This window comes from Telmatherina bonti (assembly GCF_933228915.1).
Source record: "Telmatherina bonti genome assembly, chromosome: 17".
Classification (NCBI taxonomy): Eukaryota; Metazoa; Chordata; class Actinopteri; order Atheriniformes; family Telmatherinidae; genus Telmatherina; species Telmatherina bonti.
The window spans coordinates 16928725-16945700 of record NC_136615.1 but is presented as its reverse complement, the minus strand read 5'-3'; the positions used below and the strand labels follow the sequence as shown (position 1 = coordinate 16945700).

Genomic DNA, 16976 nt, shown 5'->3' with positions numbered 1-16976 from the left:
GATTGAGCTGTCGTCTTCCAACTGGAAAGTTAGTGGATCAGTTTCAGGCTTCACCTGACTACAGTGCTAAGAGACCTTGTGCAAGACACTGAGCCCTGCATTGCCCCCTAATGTGCCGATCGGGGATTGAGTGTGTGTGTGTGAATGGGTGACAGTAACATGTAGTGTAAAGTGCTTAAAGTGGTCATCACAGCTGGAAAACTGCTATATAAGTATAAGTTAATTTACTATTTACACAAATTCTTAAAGCAAAAGCTGTGGAGGTATTATGATCATTAAAGTTATGATTGTTTTAGAGCATGAATATTTTACTGACTGATGACTAGAATTCAAACCCAAAACCCAAAACATTTTAGCTTACTAGATGTGAATCTTAACATATGCAAATTGTTGTTTTTGTTTATTTGTTTCATCCCAAATAATAGTTTTATTAGACCTTCCACTCTTTGAAAAGTGTAGCACGAGTCGTTCCAAGACCACAAAATATTCATGTACAGATCTTCTAAAGACTGGTACTTCACCATCTCTGGCCCTCAAACATAGACAGAAAACTTAACAAAGATTTCAGTTGTTCTAAAAACAGATTTAGCCTCTGGGTCTTTGAGGTGGGCCCCAAATATCCAGCGAATGAGAGGGGAACACTTCTTCTGAAGATGAGAACACAGTCTAATTCTGCACCATTGGGAGAATGCAGATTAGAATCGCTGGGACGTAGAGGGATTTGAGGGGGTGAGTGTGTGCACGTGTGTTAAAAGCTCTGACATGCACTGAGGCCTTAAACCTGACATACCTATAACATATTTATGGGGTGTGTCTTTTAGTATTGCTGGTCCATATCTGAAAGGTTGTCCCTGGAAATATTCTACAGCTTCCAGTGATGACACACAGTACCATACCAAGGTTTCAACAAGGGGATACACATGTCAATGCTGTTCCAGTTGAAAACACAAATAAAGGAGTGGTTTCAGAGTTTCGATGATAATGATGGTTAGATTGCATCATCACCTCGTCATGTTGGTTCTTTCCTTTTCAGCATTCCTTCTTGAGGTATTCATCAGTCCATTTTATACATGACTTTGGGAAAAAATCTCATCTAATGGAAGTTTATACTTTTAAAAGGTAACAGCCGTTATAAAACAAGGTACAACAAGCAGCTGTTTTCAAAAGTCTTCATCTCAGCTAACACAAAGGTTTGGTGACAATTGCACATGGTGATTTTCTGCATTGAAATTGATGGCTTGGAACTAATTCAACCTGATTGATTGTTTTTAATAAGAAATCAGAAATGGAAAACTACTATTATTGTTAACAGCACCTGGTGATAAATGGAAATTTTTGTGTCACGACTGAGGTACGAAATGGACAATCATGTACTGCCACCTTCTGGTTAGTAGCGCCACTAACTCTTGAAATACCATGTTTAGATATTCTTGTAACACAAGGATCTTTAATCCTGGTTAAGGAGGGTGGGTGTCCTGCAGGTTTTCCAAATATCACATGTCCGCTAAATGCACACTGATTTGAATCAGGTGTGTTTGCTGTGGGGACACTTGGAAAACCTGCAGGACACTAGCTCAGGACCAGGACTGAGTATCCCTGTGCAAATATTTTTCCTCACAAATAATTTACAATACACACTTGTAAAAGATGTACAACATGCAAATATACTTTAATCTCATAGTAAGAAACTGTCGCATCAAGCGTGCCCAGGATGGGGGATTAAACTGAAGTCAAGATTAATGTAATCAATTGGTTTTCCATAACTAGGGTATTTATTATAAATTGGCTTGCATTGATGAGTCTGTAAAGTGCCCTGAAATTACATTGTTGTAATGTAGCGATATACAAATAAACCTGAATTTAACTGAATTGAAAGCAAATTTATTTTTTGGTATATCATACAGTGACAGTTCTGTCATTCCAGTAGAGTTTTAGGTGGAATCTATTAATTTTGATTGTATTACAGTAAAAAAAGCTAGTATAGTTTATAATTTATTTCATCTTTGCGATCTTATCTGCATAATTAGCCATTTTCAAAGAGGAAGACACAAAGAAAAAGCTAATACACACCCTCACCAGCAGGGGTCATCCTCATTTATGGCTCATATTTCAAAATAGACTGGAGCAGCATGACAGCATTTAATCTACAACATGACATCAAAATCAGAGAGATTACTTATGCACTTTGAGCCGTTTAGTACAGTGTACAATATAGATTTTGGTAAATAATTCACTCACCAAACTGGTCTCTGTCTCTAGTTTTTCACTTTTTGCTGCATGATATGAAATTTATATGAATTGACAAAGAAAGTCGACGAGAGTGAGAAGCAACAGCTTTACCACTTATTTTCAAATGTTTTGTTTTCACTAACCACTAGAATGATCATAAGGGAGGATATACTAAAGATAACAGCAAGAAAAGAGCAGTCCAAAATCCCAGGTGAATGCACAGAACTAATCAGAACATATCATACGCTTTTGCAGTAATGGCAAGAATAAGTACCGACTGGACATTTTGGTAGATTACCAAGAAAATACACTATTTTGATACAAGACGAATAGTTTCTCTGTCTATATCTTAGCTTTCCAAAGAGCATGTTCAATTCAGGAGACATATGACCACGAATAACATAAAAGTAGGTCTAATTTGATTTGTGGGTTTTCAAGTTTTTTTAAATTTTATTTTTAATCATAAAAAATCTGCACAAAAGATTACATCTAATATGGACAACTCTTTACATAAAACTTTAAGGATTGTTTACATATCACAGAAAGCGACTTCAATCATCATTTATACGAATAACAATGATAAATAAAATAAAAGACTATATATCAATGAAGAAAATTGAAATAGCAGGTATTTATCTATCTGACTGCTAGACAAACCCTGTCCCGTCGTCTACAGATATATATATATATATATATATATATATATATATATATATATATATATATATATATATATATATATATATATATATATATATATGTATATATATATATATATACATATATATAATTTTTAATTTTTTTATTTAAAAAAATTTTTTTTTCTTTAAATACAGTCTTTTTATACAAGGATTATGCAGTGTAAAACAGAGCAGTACGCCCCATCGCCATAGTGCCACCCTCTGACACGTGATTGGCTCACAATACCCTCGCTCGTCCAATCACAAAGCTGCTTTGGCTCCGCCTGCCACATCACTAGCATGGCGGAGTACGGAGCAGGAATTCCGACTATGCCCGGATGACAATGTTGTGGAGTAGGCAACGCCGTGGAAGACCATCCCTTAGCAATACAGATCTGTTGCCCGGCGACGAGTGGAAGTACCTCAAAACAGCTAACCATCAACACATACAGCTGTCGTGAGCCAGACTTCACAGCCAGTGGATGAAGTCAAGTGTTTGCCCTGATGCTCAGAGTTGGACTGGTGCCTTTTTTTCACCACTCGAAATCATAACTGGAATGAAGTAGAATATTTACTGGTATATACTGGTTACGCAAAAAGAACATAATGGATCTGTTCGAGTTGTTGTATTTGGACCAGCTGTCGCACGGACTAGCAAACTTGTCTATGTTTCCTTACTTTGACATGGCGCACTATGTCGTATCAGTGATGGCTCTGAGAGAGCAGCCAGGTAAGTGGGAAGTTTAAGAGCTTCATGTATTAGTCTCAAGACGAAAGCAACTCTGACTTTTTGTGGTTAAGTTTCAAACCTTTTAAGTATGACAGGCCCCCATCTATATTTTACAGTTCACCTCCTAAATGCCACCCAACCACTATGGAAGGTGTGTCAAAGAGAGTTAAAACACCCTCATTGCAACATTCAAATACACGTATTGACTCTGAATTATTGTTGTTGTAATAAGTCATTAAGCACACCAAACCCTCTATGATTTAATCAATTATTTATCACGTTTAAATATGTTTATTTCTGTTTGCTTTTGTCAGAACTAAGTAATATGTAACCTGCAACAAATCATAAGCAGGTTTGGTGCATTGCATTAAAAATCCTTACAGGAATATCACACTTTATTAACTTGATTGATGTACTAAACAAGTTAGAAAGTAAAAATAAATTAGCTGAATTTCTGCACCTGAGTTTAAAATGTTTTAAACTGAGCCGTAAATCTGAATAAACTATTGCTTGATTTAATATTCTTATGACATATAACCTAAAAACATCCAGATAGTGATCAGAAACATGCTCTTTGCACTTTCGTCTTGGAAGAGGATTATCCTGTTTGTGAGGAAGAACTCCACTCCTTTCCGAAAGTAAAAGTAATCAGGTTAAAGGAAAAACTTTGATACAAGTGAAAGCTTGTGTCAAAGCAGCTAAATGTCCTGTGTTCTGATGTAATAATCACATTAAATGTTCATTATACATGTTTGGTTCATGCATAGATAGTTGTTCGGTTTATTTATTTAACTAAATGCTAAGTTGGACCATTTTTCTGGATTTATTCCCAAGTTGTAGTGCAGTTATTGTGTAACCCAACTGCTGGTTTACTGGTTGTGTCAACGGTTGTAACGGCTGACACATTTCAGATAAGAAAGCCCTCCTCCAAATTTGGAGGTCCACCCGGCAGCTTTGTTTGCTGCTTGAGAAGCAGTGTGTCATCCTGACTGGAGGCAGGACAGGACAAAAGTAAACATCCACCAACCCTCACAAGCTGCATGTTACTGCTAGTTTTCAGAGCTTTTCTGTGTATAATAAAAGTTTTAAACATTAACTTCTTTGAGAAGAAAAATTACCTTTGTGTAGGGGTGGTATGGTTTGTTTAAGACCCTAATTAAAATATCATATTAGTAGATTTTATGTTAATTACATTCTGATTTAAGAAAATCTCACTTAAATTAAGCTGATTTCAGTTGTGCTGCATAGTTTTGTGTTGTTGGATATCTGTGAACTTTGAAATAACAATTTGCTTATCTCGGCAGACCATCTTTATGCTTCAAATGACAGAATTAAGGATATGTATTTATAAAAAAAGGACAACCAGTCATTTGAAATGGCAGGTGCTGGTTCGGTACAGCCAAATGTCATCTCTTTCCATTGTTGCAGCTTGTAGAAGTTGTCCTCAGGAGTGATAATTACAGTATTTGGCAACAGTACACTGAGGCTTACCGCGCTGCCTCTGTTGACAGGAAAAGAGCCCACCACACTGTTTTAGTAGGTGGACCCGTATTTTCAAAACTCTAAATTTGTTGTAAAAGTTTTTATTTTTTTTAAACACAAATCAAACTCAGAAGTAAAAGAACTTTAAAAAGACAGCTTGTTAAACTTTCCCAGCTTGTGGCAGCTCAGACCAGCGGTGGGCACTGAGCCATGTTATGTAACTAAGATTGTTGATGTGGAGACAGGTGGACTTTTAACTACACCGGCGGCCGACTTTCTACACACACACACACAAATGCATGCCGCTTATTGTAGTCCCACTGCTATAAATCTATTTTCGAACTTGCCTTGCAAAGCATCCGAGCTGCTGTGACCTTTTAACCCATTGTCCTCTACTCATGGCATTTGTCTATCTGTCTGGGGAAGATGCAGAGTAAAAATATGCAAAAAACAACATGCCAGAAAGTGCTCTCCTGAGAAACGTGTTTGTGTGCCTGTTTTCTGACTTAAGGAAAGGATTGTGCTTGAAGGCAGCCAAGTTACTGTGAGAGTCCCAGAGGAAAGATCGGAATCTTAATGAAACCTGAATAAAAGTAATGACACAAAGCACAGAGGGAAAAGTTCCTCCTCTTCTTTTCCCTACAAGGAAAGGAATGCCATAAACTATTCCACTGTCCAGTTTTTCTTTCTGCTGTAGTAAATCCTCTCATCCTGCTCCATGATTCTTCCCATTAGAGTCTCTTAAAACTGCTTTCGACTTTCAAAAACTTTAGTCAATGTTTTTTTTTTTGTTTTTTTTTTTTAAACATAAATTCATGTTTTGTAACGGACATTGCAACATATGCCTAGGGCCAGTTCTCTTTGTGGATTTATCTCATGGTGAAGTTATTTTAGAAACCGTAGCTGACAGTGTCCTAAGTGGATCTACAATTATGGGAGGCAGAAGGGAAGAGGAGCAGCGGTTATTTGTCAGTTTGTGGTTTGTCAATTAGAGCTGCCTGTAATGGCCGAGTCGAGCACAAAAGGTTTGGGAGGATTGATGGATAATAAACAAAACTGTTTGGGAGTGATGTTGAAGATAGGGGGATAGGGGTTCTGTTGCATTTGTTAAGTTTCCATCTCTTTGTGTTGGTTCCTAAAAGATCCTGTGACTTACCAAAGTCATGGTGCTGAGTGACAACTGAGCGAGTTCTGAAAAAGAAATTCTCAGGAGAAAATAATCCACGCTGGGTTTTAAGCCACTGTCCCAATGTAAACAAGCTGAGAAGAAATAACAAGGAGATGAAAATGACAACCAGTGTTGCAACAAACTTATCTTGATTATTCAAATTTGACTTGTAAATGTTTGTCCTCCAGATGCAAAACTGGGAGTGAGGATCTGGGAAAGGTGCACTTACATCCCAGTCTGGAGGAGCAGCCCAAGCAGTGTATGCTGTTGCAGATGAAAATATAAACAAAAACATTTTAAGTGTTTTTGCCTTTGCACTTGACTTGCAGATGGGTCATGTTTTATGAATTGATCGTGCTGCAGTTTTAGGTTTCAAACGTCTCTGTTTCCCTGTCTCTGTTACTGTTGATGTCTGGCCAGTCGGACTCAGACACTGACTGCAGCAGTTTTTGTTTTGTATTGGAACTGAAGGTGATGACAAAGCAACATTGTTTACTGTGTAAGCAGCAGGCTGAACTCATGAATGTTGTTTAAAGGCTGCTGTAAAACCAAAAACAAAACCTTCTGGCATTAAATGTGTAACTTTCACAGGCAAAGAGGGTGTGCAGTACATAACAGTTGTGACATAAGACATTTTTACTTCTCTGTTGTCAAAGTTTGCCGCTAGCTTCCATGAACATATATTTATATCTGTTCTAAAAGAAAGAAAGTAAATTATTTAAACAGTTACGTTCTCTTTGCGTTCATTTTCAGTTAAATTAGGGCTGAAAATGATCTACAAACCATTGCATTTTCTTGCTGTAAAACGCCGTTAGGAGAAAGTTTCAACATGATTCTCCCAAAGACTGAGTACAGAGAAGGCAGATAGAGCTGTAAATGGTACCAGTTGCTATCAAGGAGTCGATAATCTATCTGTAATCCCCAGATTACCACTTTGGTCCTGAGTGCAGGCACAGCCACTCAGGGCAGGTTGGGTAGGGTTAACTAAGACCTACTTGTGTCAGGTTAAATGCATATGTTGTGTTGGTTGGAAGCAGGGTTAACTTGGTCTCTTGGAAAGAGTGCTTCGTCACTTAAAGGCCATCAAAACATCTCGGTACTATCATAGCATTAAAGAAAAGACTGTTTGACAGCTTTGGCAAAATAGTAATTACACTAAGTCTGTTTAAAATGAGGAAATCCAGACCATAATACAGAACAACTCCCATGTTGTTCCTTGTCTTGAACTCGTGAACAATCTTGTCACAACTGTGGAAATTGTTTAAGCAGAAAAGGGAGTGTTTTTTTCTATTCAGAGTGTAAGCACAGTGGAAACACTGAGCTGCTGATGTTATCTTTGGTTAGCTCATCTCATCAGTGTTTCTAAGTATAAATGCCATTTCCCAGGCCTGCACTTTGAACTGCAAGCTCCAGGGTAAATACTGTTATCTGTGTGTCAAACCAAGCACGGCTCATAGACCCCTATGACGATGACAAACCTGGGCATAAATGTTCCCTTGCCCGGACGCGGGTTACCGGGACCCCCCTCTGGAGCCAGGCCTGGAGGCGGGGTACGAGAGCGAGCGTCTGGTGGCCGGGCCTTCGCCCATGGGGCCCGGTCGGGCTCAGCCCAAAAGGGTTACATGGGCCCCACCTCCCGTGGGCTCACCATCTGCGGGAGGAGCCGTAGGGGTCGGGTGCAATGTGAGCTGGGCGGCAGCAAGGGGCGGGGACCCTGGCGGTCCGATCCCCGGCTGCAGAAGCTGGCTCTAGGGACGTGGAACGTCACCTCTCTGGTGGGGAAGGAGCCTGAGCTTTTGCGCGAGGTTGAGCGGTTCCGACTAGATATAGTTGGACTCACCTCGACGCATGGCTTGGGCTCTGGAACCAGTACCCTCGAGAGGGGCTGGACCTTCTTCCACTCTGGAGTTGCTCATGGTGAGAGGCGCCGAGCAGGTGTGGGCATTCTCATCAGCCCCCAGCTTGGTGCCTGCACGTTGGGGTTTACCCCGGTGGATGAAAGGGTAGTTTCCCTCCACCTCCGGGTGGGGGGACGGATCCTGACTGTTGTCTGTGCTTATGCGCCGAACAGCAGTTCAGAGTACCCACCCTTTCTGGGGTCCTTGGAGGGAGTGCTGGAGGGTGCTCCTTCTGGGGACTCCATTGTTCTGCTGGGGGACTTCAATGCTCACGTGGGCAATGACAGTGAGACCTGGAGGGGAGTGATTGGGAGGCATGGTCCCTTCCCTCTGAACCCAAATGGTGTTTTGTTATTAGACTTCTGTGCTCGTCATGGATTGGCTATAACGAACACCATGTTCCAGCATAAGAGTGTCCATATGTACACCTGGCATCAGGATTCCCTGGGCCGCAGTTCAATGATCGACTTTGTAGTCGTATCGTCGGACCTGCGGCCACATGCCTTGGACACTCGGGTGAAGAGGGGGGCGGAGCTGTCAACTGATCACCACCTGGTGGTGAGTTGGCTCAGATGGTGGGGGAGGAAGCCGGTCAGAGCTGGCAGGCCCAAACGTGTTGTGAGGGTCTGCTGGGAACGTCTGGCTGAATCCCCTGTCAGAGCGAGCTTCAACTCCCACCTTCAGCAGAGCTTCGAACATGTCCCGGGTGAGGCGGGGGACATTGAGTCCGAATGGGCTGTGTTCCGTGCCTCTATTGCTGAGGCGGCCAGCCGGAGCTGTGGCTGCAAGGTCGTTGGTGCCTGTCGTGGCGGTAATCCCAGGACTCGTTGGTGGACACCAGCAGTGAGGGATGCTGTCAAGCTGAAGAAGGAGTCCTATCGGGCCTTCTTGGCCTGTGGGACTCTGGAGGCAGCTGATGGGTACCGACGGGCTAAGCGGCATGCGGCTTCGGCCGTTGCCGAGGCAAAAACTCGGGCATGGGAGGAGTTCGGCAAGGCCATGGAGAAAGACTTCCAGACAGCTTCGAGGAGATTCTGGTCCACCATCCGGCGGCTCAGGGGGGGGAAGCAGTGCTCCATCAATACTGTGTACAGTGGAGATGGGGAGCTGCTGACCTCAACTCGGGACGTTGTGGGTCGGTGGAGGGAATACTTAGAAGACCTCCTCAATCCTACCAACACGGCTTCCCATGAGGGAGCAGAGCTGGTGGACTCAGGGGTGGACTCTCCTATCTCTGGGGCTGAAGTCGCTGAGGTGGTCAAAAAGCTCCTTGGCGGCAAGGCCCCGGGGGTGGATGAGATCCGCCCGGAGTTCCTTAAGGCTCTGGATGCTGTGGGGCTGTCCTGGCTGACACGCCTCTGCAGCATCGCGTGGACATCGGGGGCAGTACCGCTGGATTGGCAGACTGGGGTGGTGGTCCCCCTTTTTAAGAAGGGGGACCGGAGGGTGTGTTCCAATTACAGGGGAATCACAATCCTCAGCCTCCCTGGTAAGGTCTATTCAGGGGTCCTGGAGAGGAGGGTCCGCCGGATAGTCGAACCCCGGATTGAGGAGGAGCAGTGTGGTTTTCGTCCTGGTCGCGGAACAGTGGACCAGCTCTATACCCTCTCTGGGGTCCTGGAGGGGGCATGGGAGTTTGCCCAACCAGTCTACATGTGCTTTGTGGACCTGGAGAAGGCATTCGACCGTGTCCCCCGGGGGCTCCTGTGGGGGGTACTCCGGGAGTATGGGGTACCGGACCCCCTTGTACGAGCTGTCCGGTCCCTGTACGACAGGTGTCAGAGCTTGGTCCGCATTGCCGGTAGTAAGTCGGATTCGTTTCCGGTGAGGGTTGGACTCCGCCAAGGCTGCCCTTTATCACCGATTCTGTTCATAACTTATATGGACAGAATTTCTAGGCGCAGTCGAGGGGTTGAGGGGATCCGACTTGGTGGCCTCAGGATTGGGCCCCTGCTTTTTGCGGATGACGTGGTCCTGTTGGCTTCGTCTGGTCGTGATCTCCAGCTCTCGCTTGAGCGATTCGCGGCCGAGTGTGAAGCGGCTGGGATGGGAATCAGCACCTCAAAATCTGAGACCATGGTCCTCAGCCGGAATAGGGTGGATTGCCCTCTCCGGGTCGGGAGTCAGGTCCTGCCTCAAGTGGAGGAGTTTAAATATCTCGGGGTCTTGTTCACGAGTGAGGGAAGGATGGAGCGTGAGATCGACAGACGGATCGGTGCGGCGTCTGCAGTAATGCGGGCTCTGCGCCGGTCTGTCGTGGTGAAGAAGGAGCTGAGCCAGAAGGCGAAGCTCTCGATTTATCAGTCGATCTACGTTCCTACCCTCACCTATGGTCATGAGCTGTGGGTCGTGACCGAAAGAACGAGATCTCGTATACAGGCGGCTGAAATGAGTTTCCTCTGCAGGGTGGCCGGGCTCTCCCTTAGAGATAGGGTGAGGAGCTCAGTCATCCGGGAGGGGCTCAGAGTAGAGCCGCTGCTCCTTCGCATCGAGAGGAACCAGTTGAGGTGGCTCGGGCATCTGGTCAGGATGCCTCCTGGACGCCTCCCTGGTGAGGTGTTCCAGGCACGTCCCTCGGGGAGGAGACCCCGGGGAAGACCCAGGACACGCTGGAGGGATTACATCTCTCGGCTGGCCTGGGAACGCCTCGGGATCCCCCCCGCAGAGTTGGCAAATGTGGCTGGGGAGAGGGAAGTCTGGGCTTCCCTGCTTAGGCTGCTGCCCCCGCGACCCGACCCCGGATAAGCGGCAGAAGATGGATGGATGGATGGATGGATGTGTGTCAAACCCTTCCCTTTCTTTGTTTGCACTGCTTGTGAAGTGAACTGCAAAACAAGTTACAAGGACATGGAAGAGGGCAAATGTATCAAACTCTTACATAGTCTCTCCAACTAAACTGCTTTGCTCATATTGAACTGTTTCTTTGCAATGCATGAAGTCTGGACTTCATGTAATTTTTATCACTGTGCAATGGTTAGTTTGAGTAATGTTTATTCTGCATGTGCCAGCTTTTCACTGCAGCAGTGTTTATCTGGCATTATGACTCTTTTACAGAGATAAAATGACAGATATTCACTACCCTGACACTTTATGTATGTAAATATTCTACATATCTCACAGAAATCCACAGTAATTGTGCTGACAAATATTTCTGTTCATGTGCAGGAGCTCTGGAGGTGTCCAGAGCCAGCCCCTTGGCCTGTTGGTTCAGCTCTATGCTGTACTGTTTTGGGGGAGCTGTGCTGTCTGGGATCATGCTAGCTGAGCCGCCTGTAGCACCTTTATCCAATGGCACCGGTGTTCTCCTTGCTTCAATCATCTGGTAAAGATCCTTGGGATTGTGAAAGGACCAGCAGATGGAAGGACAGCAGCAACAGTTGTGATTGGGGAAATATTGAATTACTTTGCACTTTAGTGTAGAGGAGATGCAGAGTGTGGTCATTATTCATGTCTCTTGTGCTTTTTTTTTTTTTTTTTTTTTTTTTTTTTTTAATATAAGGAGAAGATGAAATCTGCAGGGTGCAGAATAAAACAGATGATCTATTGTACTGGTCTCTACTTCAAATATGAAACTTTAGTGCCCTCTACAGGTAGCATATAAAATTACACCCTGCTCACAACTACACACTTCCCTCTGCTGGTGAATAGAGGAATTTAAGAAACACAAAGGGGTGATACTTAAGTGTCATCCTTTTGTTTTATCAGGCCACATGCTGTAGTTTACACACATATTACAGTTGGGATATGTCTCTGAGTGTGTAAGTTATAATGGCCATATGCATCTCTACAGGTACCTCATCTTTTACTGCCCCATGGACGTGGTTTACTGCTGTGCAGCCCTGCTACCGCTCAGGCTGGTGCTGTCAGGAATGAAGGAGGTGACCAGGACTTGGAAGGTCCTTGGAGGGGTTACTCAAGCTCACAAAAAATACAAAGACAGCCTGCTTGTTATGATTGCCATCGGGTGGGCGAGAGGTCAGTAGATGATCGTCTGCATGTGTCACAAGATTATTTTTTTATGTTACCATAATTTATGTTGATACTGTATGTTATTTGTTTGTTTATATGAAGCTCATGTCTCTTTGTCACTCACCAGGTGCTGGAGGAGGTCTTATAAGTAATTTTGAACAACTTGTCCGGGGTGTGTGGAAGCCAGAAACCAACGAGCTTCTCAAAATGTCTTAGTAAGTTCTATACAGGACTTTGACATTACATCGGGGATTTAGGTGTCTTTTCAATACTTAAATACATAAAAATTTACATATTTTGCTACAATGCCATTAAAGTATGCAATATCATATCAATAATTTAAAATAGCAAAACAGGCAATCTTAAGGAGAATGCTTTGTGCATTTAGCTTGTAACAGGTTCAGGTTGCAAGTTTTGTAGGGGTTTGCAACAAAAGGTTTAAATGCTTCAATGTTGAAAAACCTTTATTTTCCTCATGATATATATGTTTATGCAGCACCTTTCATCACGTCTGTATTGAACTCCCCATTTACATCACTTAAAGGCACCCTCTTTCCAAATAACCAGTCTCCTCTGGCTCAAAATAATGGAGTGTGGCTGCGGCTCTCACTTTTATGTAATTTAAGTGGACAATTACTGTTCATACAAATGACAGCATTAAATGACTTTTCTCTTCGCTTTTATGCTCCATTATAAGGTCACTAATAATCTGATAATTGAGCGAAGCCTCCTAATAATAGCAGTTGTTTACTGGGAATGAGTACCGGAACATTAACAAAAAGGTCTGTTTGCTTTTTAAGCTTCGTAAACACGTTGCTGAATGAAACAGTGGGATGTCTTTGAAAAGGCATCAAATTACTCAGGTGAAAGACGAGTTAATGCCACGTTTTTCTTTTCAAACCGATTCATCCAGCAGTTTTTAGAACGCAGAATGAAGACGGTTCTGAAGATAATGCGTCTTTTGTTACGATTATTTTTCAAATTACTGCAATTTCACGATTGATTATAAAATATGACGGCCATTGAAAATGACACAAGTGTTCATACTTTGCTAGGAATGTGCCAGAATGACTATTAGAGCAGTCACCGTGCAGATGAGTAGATCAAGGGAAAAGCTTAGACTGTGGACATAGCTTTTCACGCTGTTCAGTGTTTTTTTTTTAATTTAAAGACCATCACATGCAATTGATTTTAAACTTTAAGTTTGGTCCATTTATGCATTTCAGAATGTGATATTTTCATATATTATACCCAAATATGTTTCCTTTCCATGTGTGTTTAGCCCAACAAAGATCACCCTGATTGGGGCAGTGTTGTTTGCTCTGCAGCAGACTCACTACCTGCCGCTCCAGAAGCACCACCTGATGCTCTTCTACACCATCTTTATTGTTGTCAATAAGGTCAGTCTCATGATATGGTTCATAATAACACTAAAATAAGAATACCAAGGATGAAGTGATCAATATACAAGACAGAGAAGCATTTTATGGTAAATGAACTGCTTATCTAGACAAGGCAGACTCTTATTATTTTTTATACATATATTTTTTCTTTATTAATTGGAGCTTTGGTTTAAGAAATAGTTTGGTGCCACAGCTCCCTGCAGATCTATTACGTCTTGTCTTCTAAATGACCTTTCTCCTCTGCTTTTGTGAAGTTGTAGCAGTGGTGACTCACATTAGCTTGGTATTACCCACAGGGCTGAAGCGTTTGCATCATTTTCATCAGCTTGCATCATACACTTTTCTCTTCTCTGGGAAACTTGGGCTTTTGACTGAGACACAGATAAATCTACCACATCTTCTTTCAACTTTTCTTCTGTTAGCTCCTGCTGTCTGATCTGTCAAATTAGCAGCAAACCGTTTCATCAGATTTAAGAGCTCTGTCAGAGCCAGCTGTTTATTATTTTGTGCTGCTGCTGCTGATGATGATGATGGGTGCTTGTGGTAAATCCTCAGTGAGAAGTACATCCAGCTATGTTGCTTATTTATTTCTGATCTCATTAGCATATTTACCACCAACATATCAGCTTCCAGAATAAGCGGATACTTTTGAACTGGTTGTGTGTCATGTGCACTTTAACACGTGATGGTGCGTGAGAGCATTTATTAAAAATGCACTTACATTTTTTAAATATCTTTTTCAGTTAAAAAAAAAACCTTTCAAAATCTTTATTTAACAGTAGTTTAAAAGATACAGACAAACATTAGTATTCAGTTAATGCTTCTTGTCAGCTAACAAAAATAATCTTTTTTTTCCTCTCTTTTTGTTTTCTTTCTTGATTACAGAACGAGCTCTGATTATGAAATGAAATTACAATACTGTCTGTGAACTCTTTCACTTAAAAGTTGTCATGATTGGATCACTGGATATGTCCTTGACATAGAAATTTTAATTTTGTGTGTTTTTTTTTTTTTTGGGTTTTTTTTAATGAATGCTTTTCGTTCTTTAGTCACGGATGATGCTGACCGGCTCCTCTTCATCACCTTTTGCCACCATCGAGTCAGCTATATACAAGACCCTGTTTACGGGACACGCTTATGCTGCTCTTACTAATGAGGTAAAGAAACCTTGCATTGATAATGGCACCTCTACAACCAAAACCAAGGAGTCCAATGAGAAAGTATCATCAGAGCAGCGCAAAACCTTTCATCCTCACGAGGGCCAGAGCAGGATACTCAAAGCCAAAGAGGAGTCGGAGGACGAAGAGACAGAAAATTCCAAAAAGATCAACTAGTCGGCCTTTTGTCTGTAGCATCTTTTTACCTCTAAGCAGGGTTATGAAGTCATCTGATAGATTTGTTATATTAGGAGATTATTTGCTGTTCTTACAATCTGAAGCTGATTGCTGAGAAATAATTTCAGTAAGATGACTCCATCCAACTTTATTCTGGGAAAACCACCTCATATTTATGCTGTTGGATGGGAAGGTCACGCTGTCCTTTGGCTGAATGCACATTTTGCAGTACAAAGCATAGCTTACTTTTGTAAAAAAATTATATTTATTTTGAAAACAAAGGGTTGATAAATATATTCCAGGGTTTCGGGACCAGTGCTGTGCACCTGCTGAAATATGAATGTCATATTTTTTCTGTATATATTGCGCTTCATGCCAAGGATACAGTTATTACTCTTTTACGATCACATTTTTAAAGAAAATTTATATTGGATACACGTCAGATGTTTTATTATATTTATACTAAATAACTTACAAATGTGAAATATTGAAAAACGTATTAATTGTTGAATGCTTGAAATGAGACCTTAAGTGTGAAAATAAAGAGCTTGAAATACACTTTTTTTTGTTGTTTGTTTTTACTCTGTGTAAGAGATTTAAAATATTGCCTCACTTAAAAACATTACTCATATTGAGTTGTTTACAAGAAATGTCCTGATTAACATATTATCGATCATGATTCAGCCCTCATAGTTACTGTTAGCTGTTTGCAAGTTGGTGGGAGTCAGCACAGGGTCCAGAAGTAACCCCCTCTGTAAGCTGAAACATTGCATCAGTGTAACATCAGCACCTGATTGATACCTCACCCACACTAAAAAGCTGCTGGAGAGAAATCCCCCAAATCCTCCCCAATTCTTGTCGATGTAACCTCAGACAGCCGAGCACCCCCGTTTGAATGCAAATTAAAAACAGGTTGGATGTTGAAGAGAAAGGAGAAGACGTTCAGATGATCAAAGCAATACTGATTGAGATGATGTACAGTACCTCTGCCTTTAAAATCCCTCAAGCCCACAGATTTTGGGCATATTTATGTCAGTTACAGGCTATTATGTATGTGTTTGCTGTAAACTACCTTTTGTTTCTTTGCGCTGATCGTTTTCTAATAATTTTAAAGCGACTGACTTTGAAAATGAAAGACATGTTTAAAGACCCTAGGTTTTCTTGTGCTCCCCCTCATGACAAGAAGGCAAGTGACATGACAGCATTTTACAGCCTAAATTTTCCCAAACAATTCTCTTAATGAGGTCCAGACCTTTATGACCTCTTTTCAATTACTCACTGAAGTGAGCAGCCCTCCCACTGTTGAGCGCTCTGCTCCTCTTGCTTAGCCTTTCACTAACTGCATTTCAGTTGCCCAAACTGATGCACATCTCCTTTTCTATCCATTAGCTGCAGTTTTCCACGTGTTACGTGCAGAAAATTGATTCTTAAATGTGAGCACAAGCTGCTTGTGCTCACATTCCCAGAGTCTCAGTAAAGGTCACACATGCACCATGCATATATGCACCCTAATATATCATCTCCACAAACACACAAGTTATGCACCCAGACATTTTGCAAGGTTACTGTAAGCTCTTTCTGTTCAGATTTGAAACTGACTCGAAACCAATGCTGTAGTTCAGGGACGTACTAAAACTGTGAAATACTTACCACAAACAAACCCCACAACAGACAGAAAGGCTGACACTGAAACGGTGAGAGCTTGTGTTTGGAAGCCATCAGTATTTCTGAAACTGTCACTCTCAGCCCACGGCCTTTATTTTTATGTCTTTTTGTTTTTGTTTTTTCCAAACCAGCATGTGATCCTGTCTGAAACGATGCAGGTAGGTAGAGAAGATATATTTGAACAGCACAACAAGAACAATTTGCTTCACTATTCATGTGACAGAAACATAAATACTAGTAATATTTATCTTTGAATAACATAAGTACACCCCTAGGATCAAGGCTTCTATCGCTCCCTTCAGCAGTAATAACTACCTGTGGATGTTTTGCATAATTGTCCATCAGTCTCTGACATCAGCTTCCTGAAATGTTTGCCCACTCTTCATGCAAAATTCCTTCATTCAAGACCTGCTTTCTA

The 16976-nt window shown here is 42.0% G+C and overlaps 1 protein-coding gene across 1 annotated transcript; it reads left to right on the top strand.

Annotated features, from left to right (window-relative positions):
• The first annotated feature begins 3396 nt into the window (after nucleotides 1-3396).
• On the top strand, nucleotides 3397-15326 carry tmem38b (transmembrane protein 38B). Its single transcript, XM_079256208.1, has 6 exons — nucleotides 3397-3639; nucleotides 11353-11509; nucleotides 11978-12162; nucleotides 12284-12371; nucleotides 13439-13556; nucleotides 14609-15326. The coding sequence occupies exons 1-6, from the start codon at nucleotides 3516-3518 to the stop codon at nucleotides 14891-14893; spliced, it is 957 nt and encodes a 318-aa protein (XP_079112334.1). The 5' UTR covers nucleotides 3397-3515; the 3' UTR covers nucleotides 14894-15326.
• Nucleotides 15327-16976: the final 1650 nt, after the last annotated feature.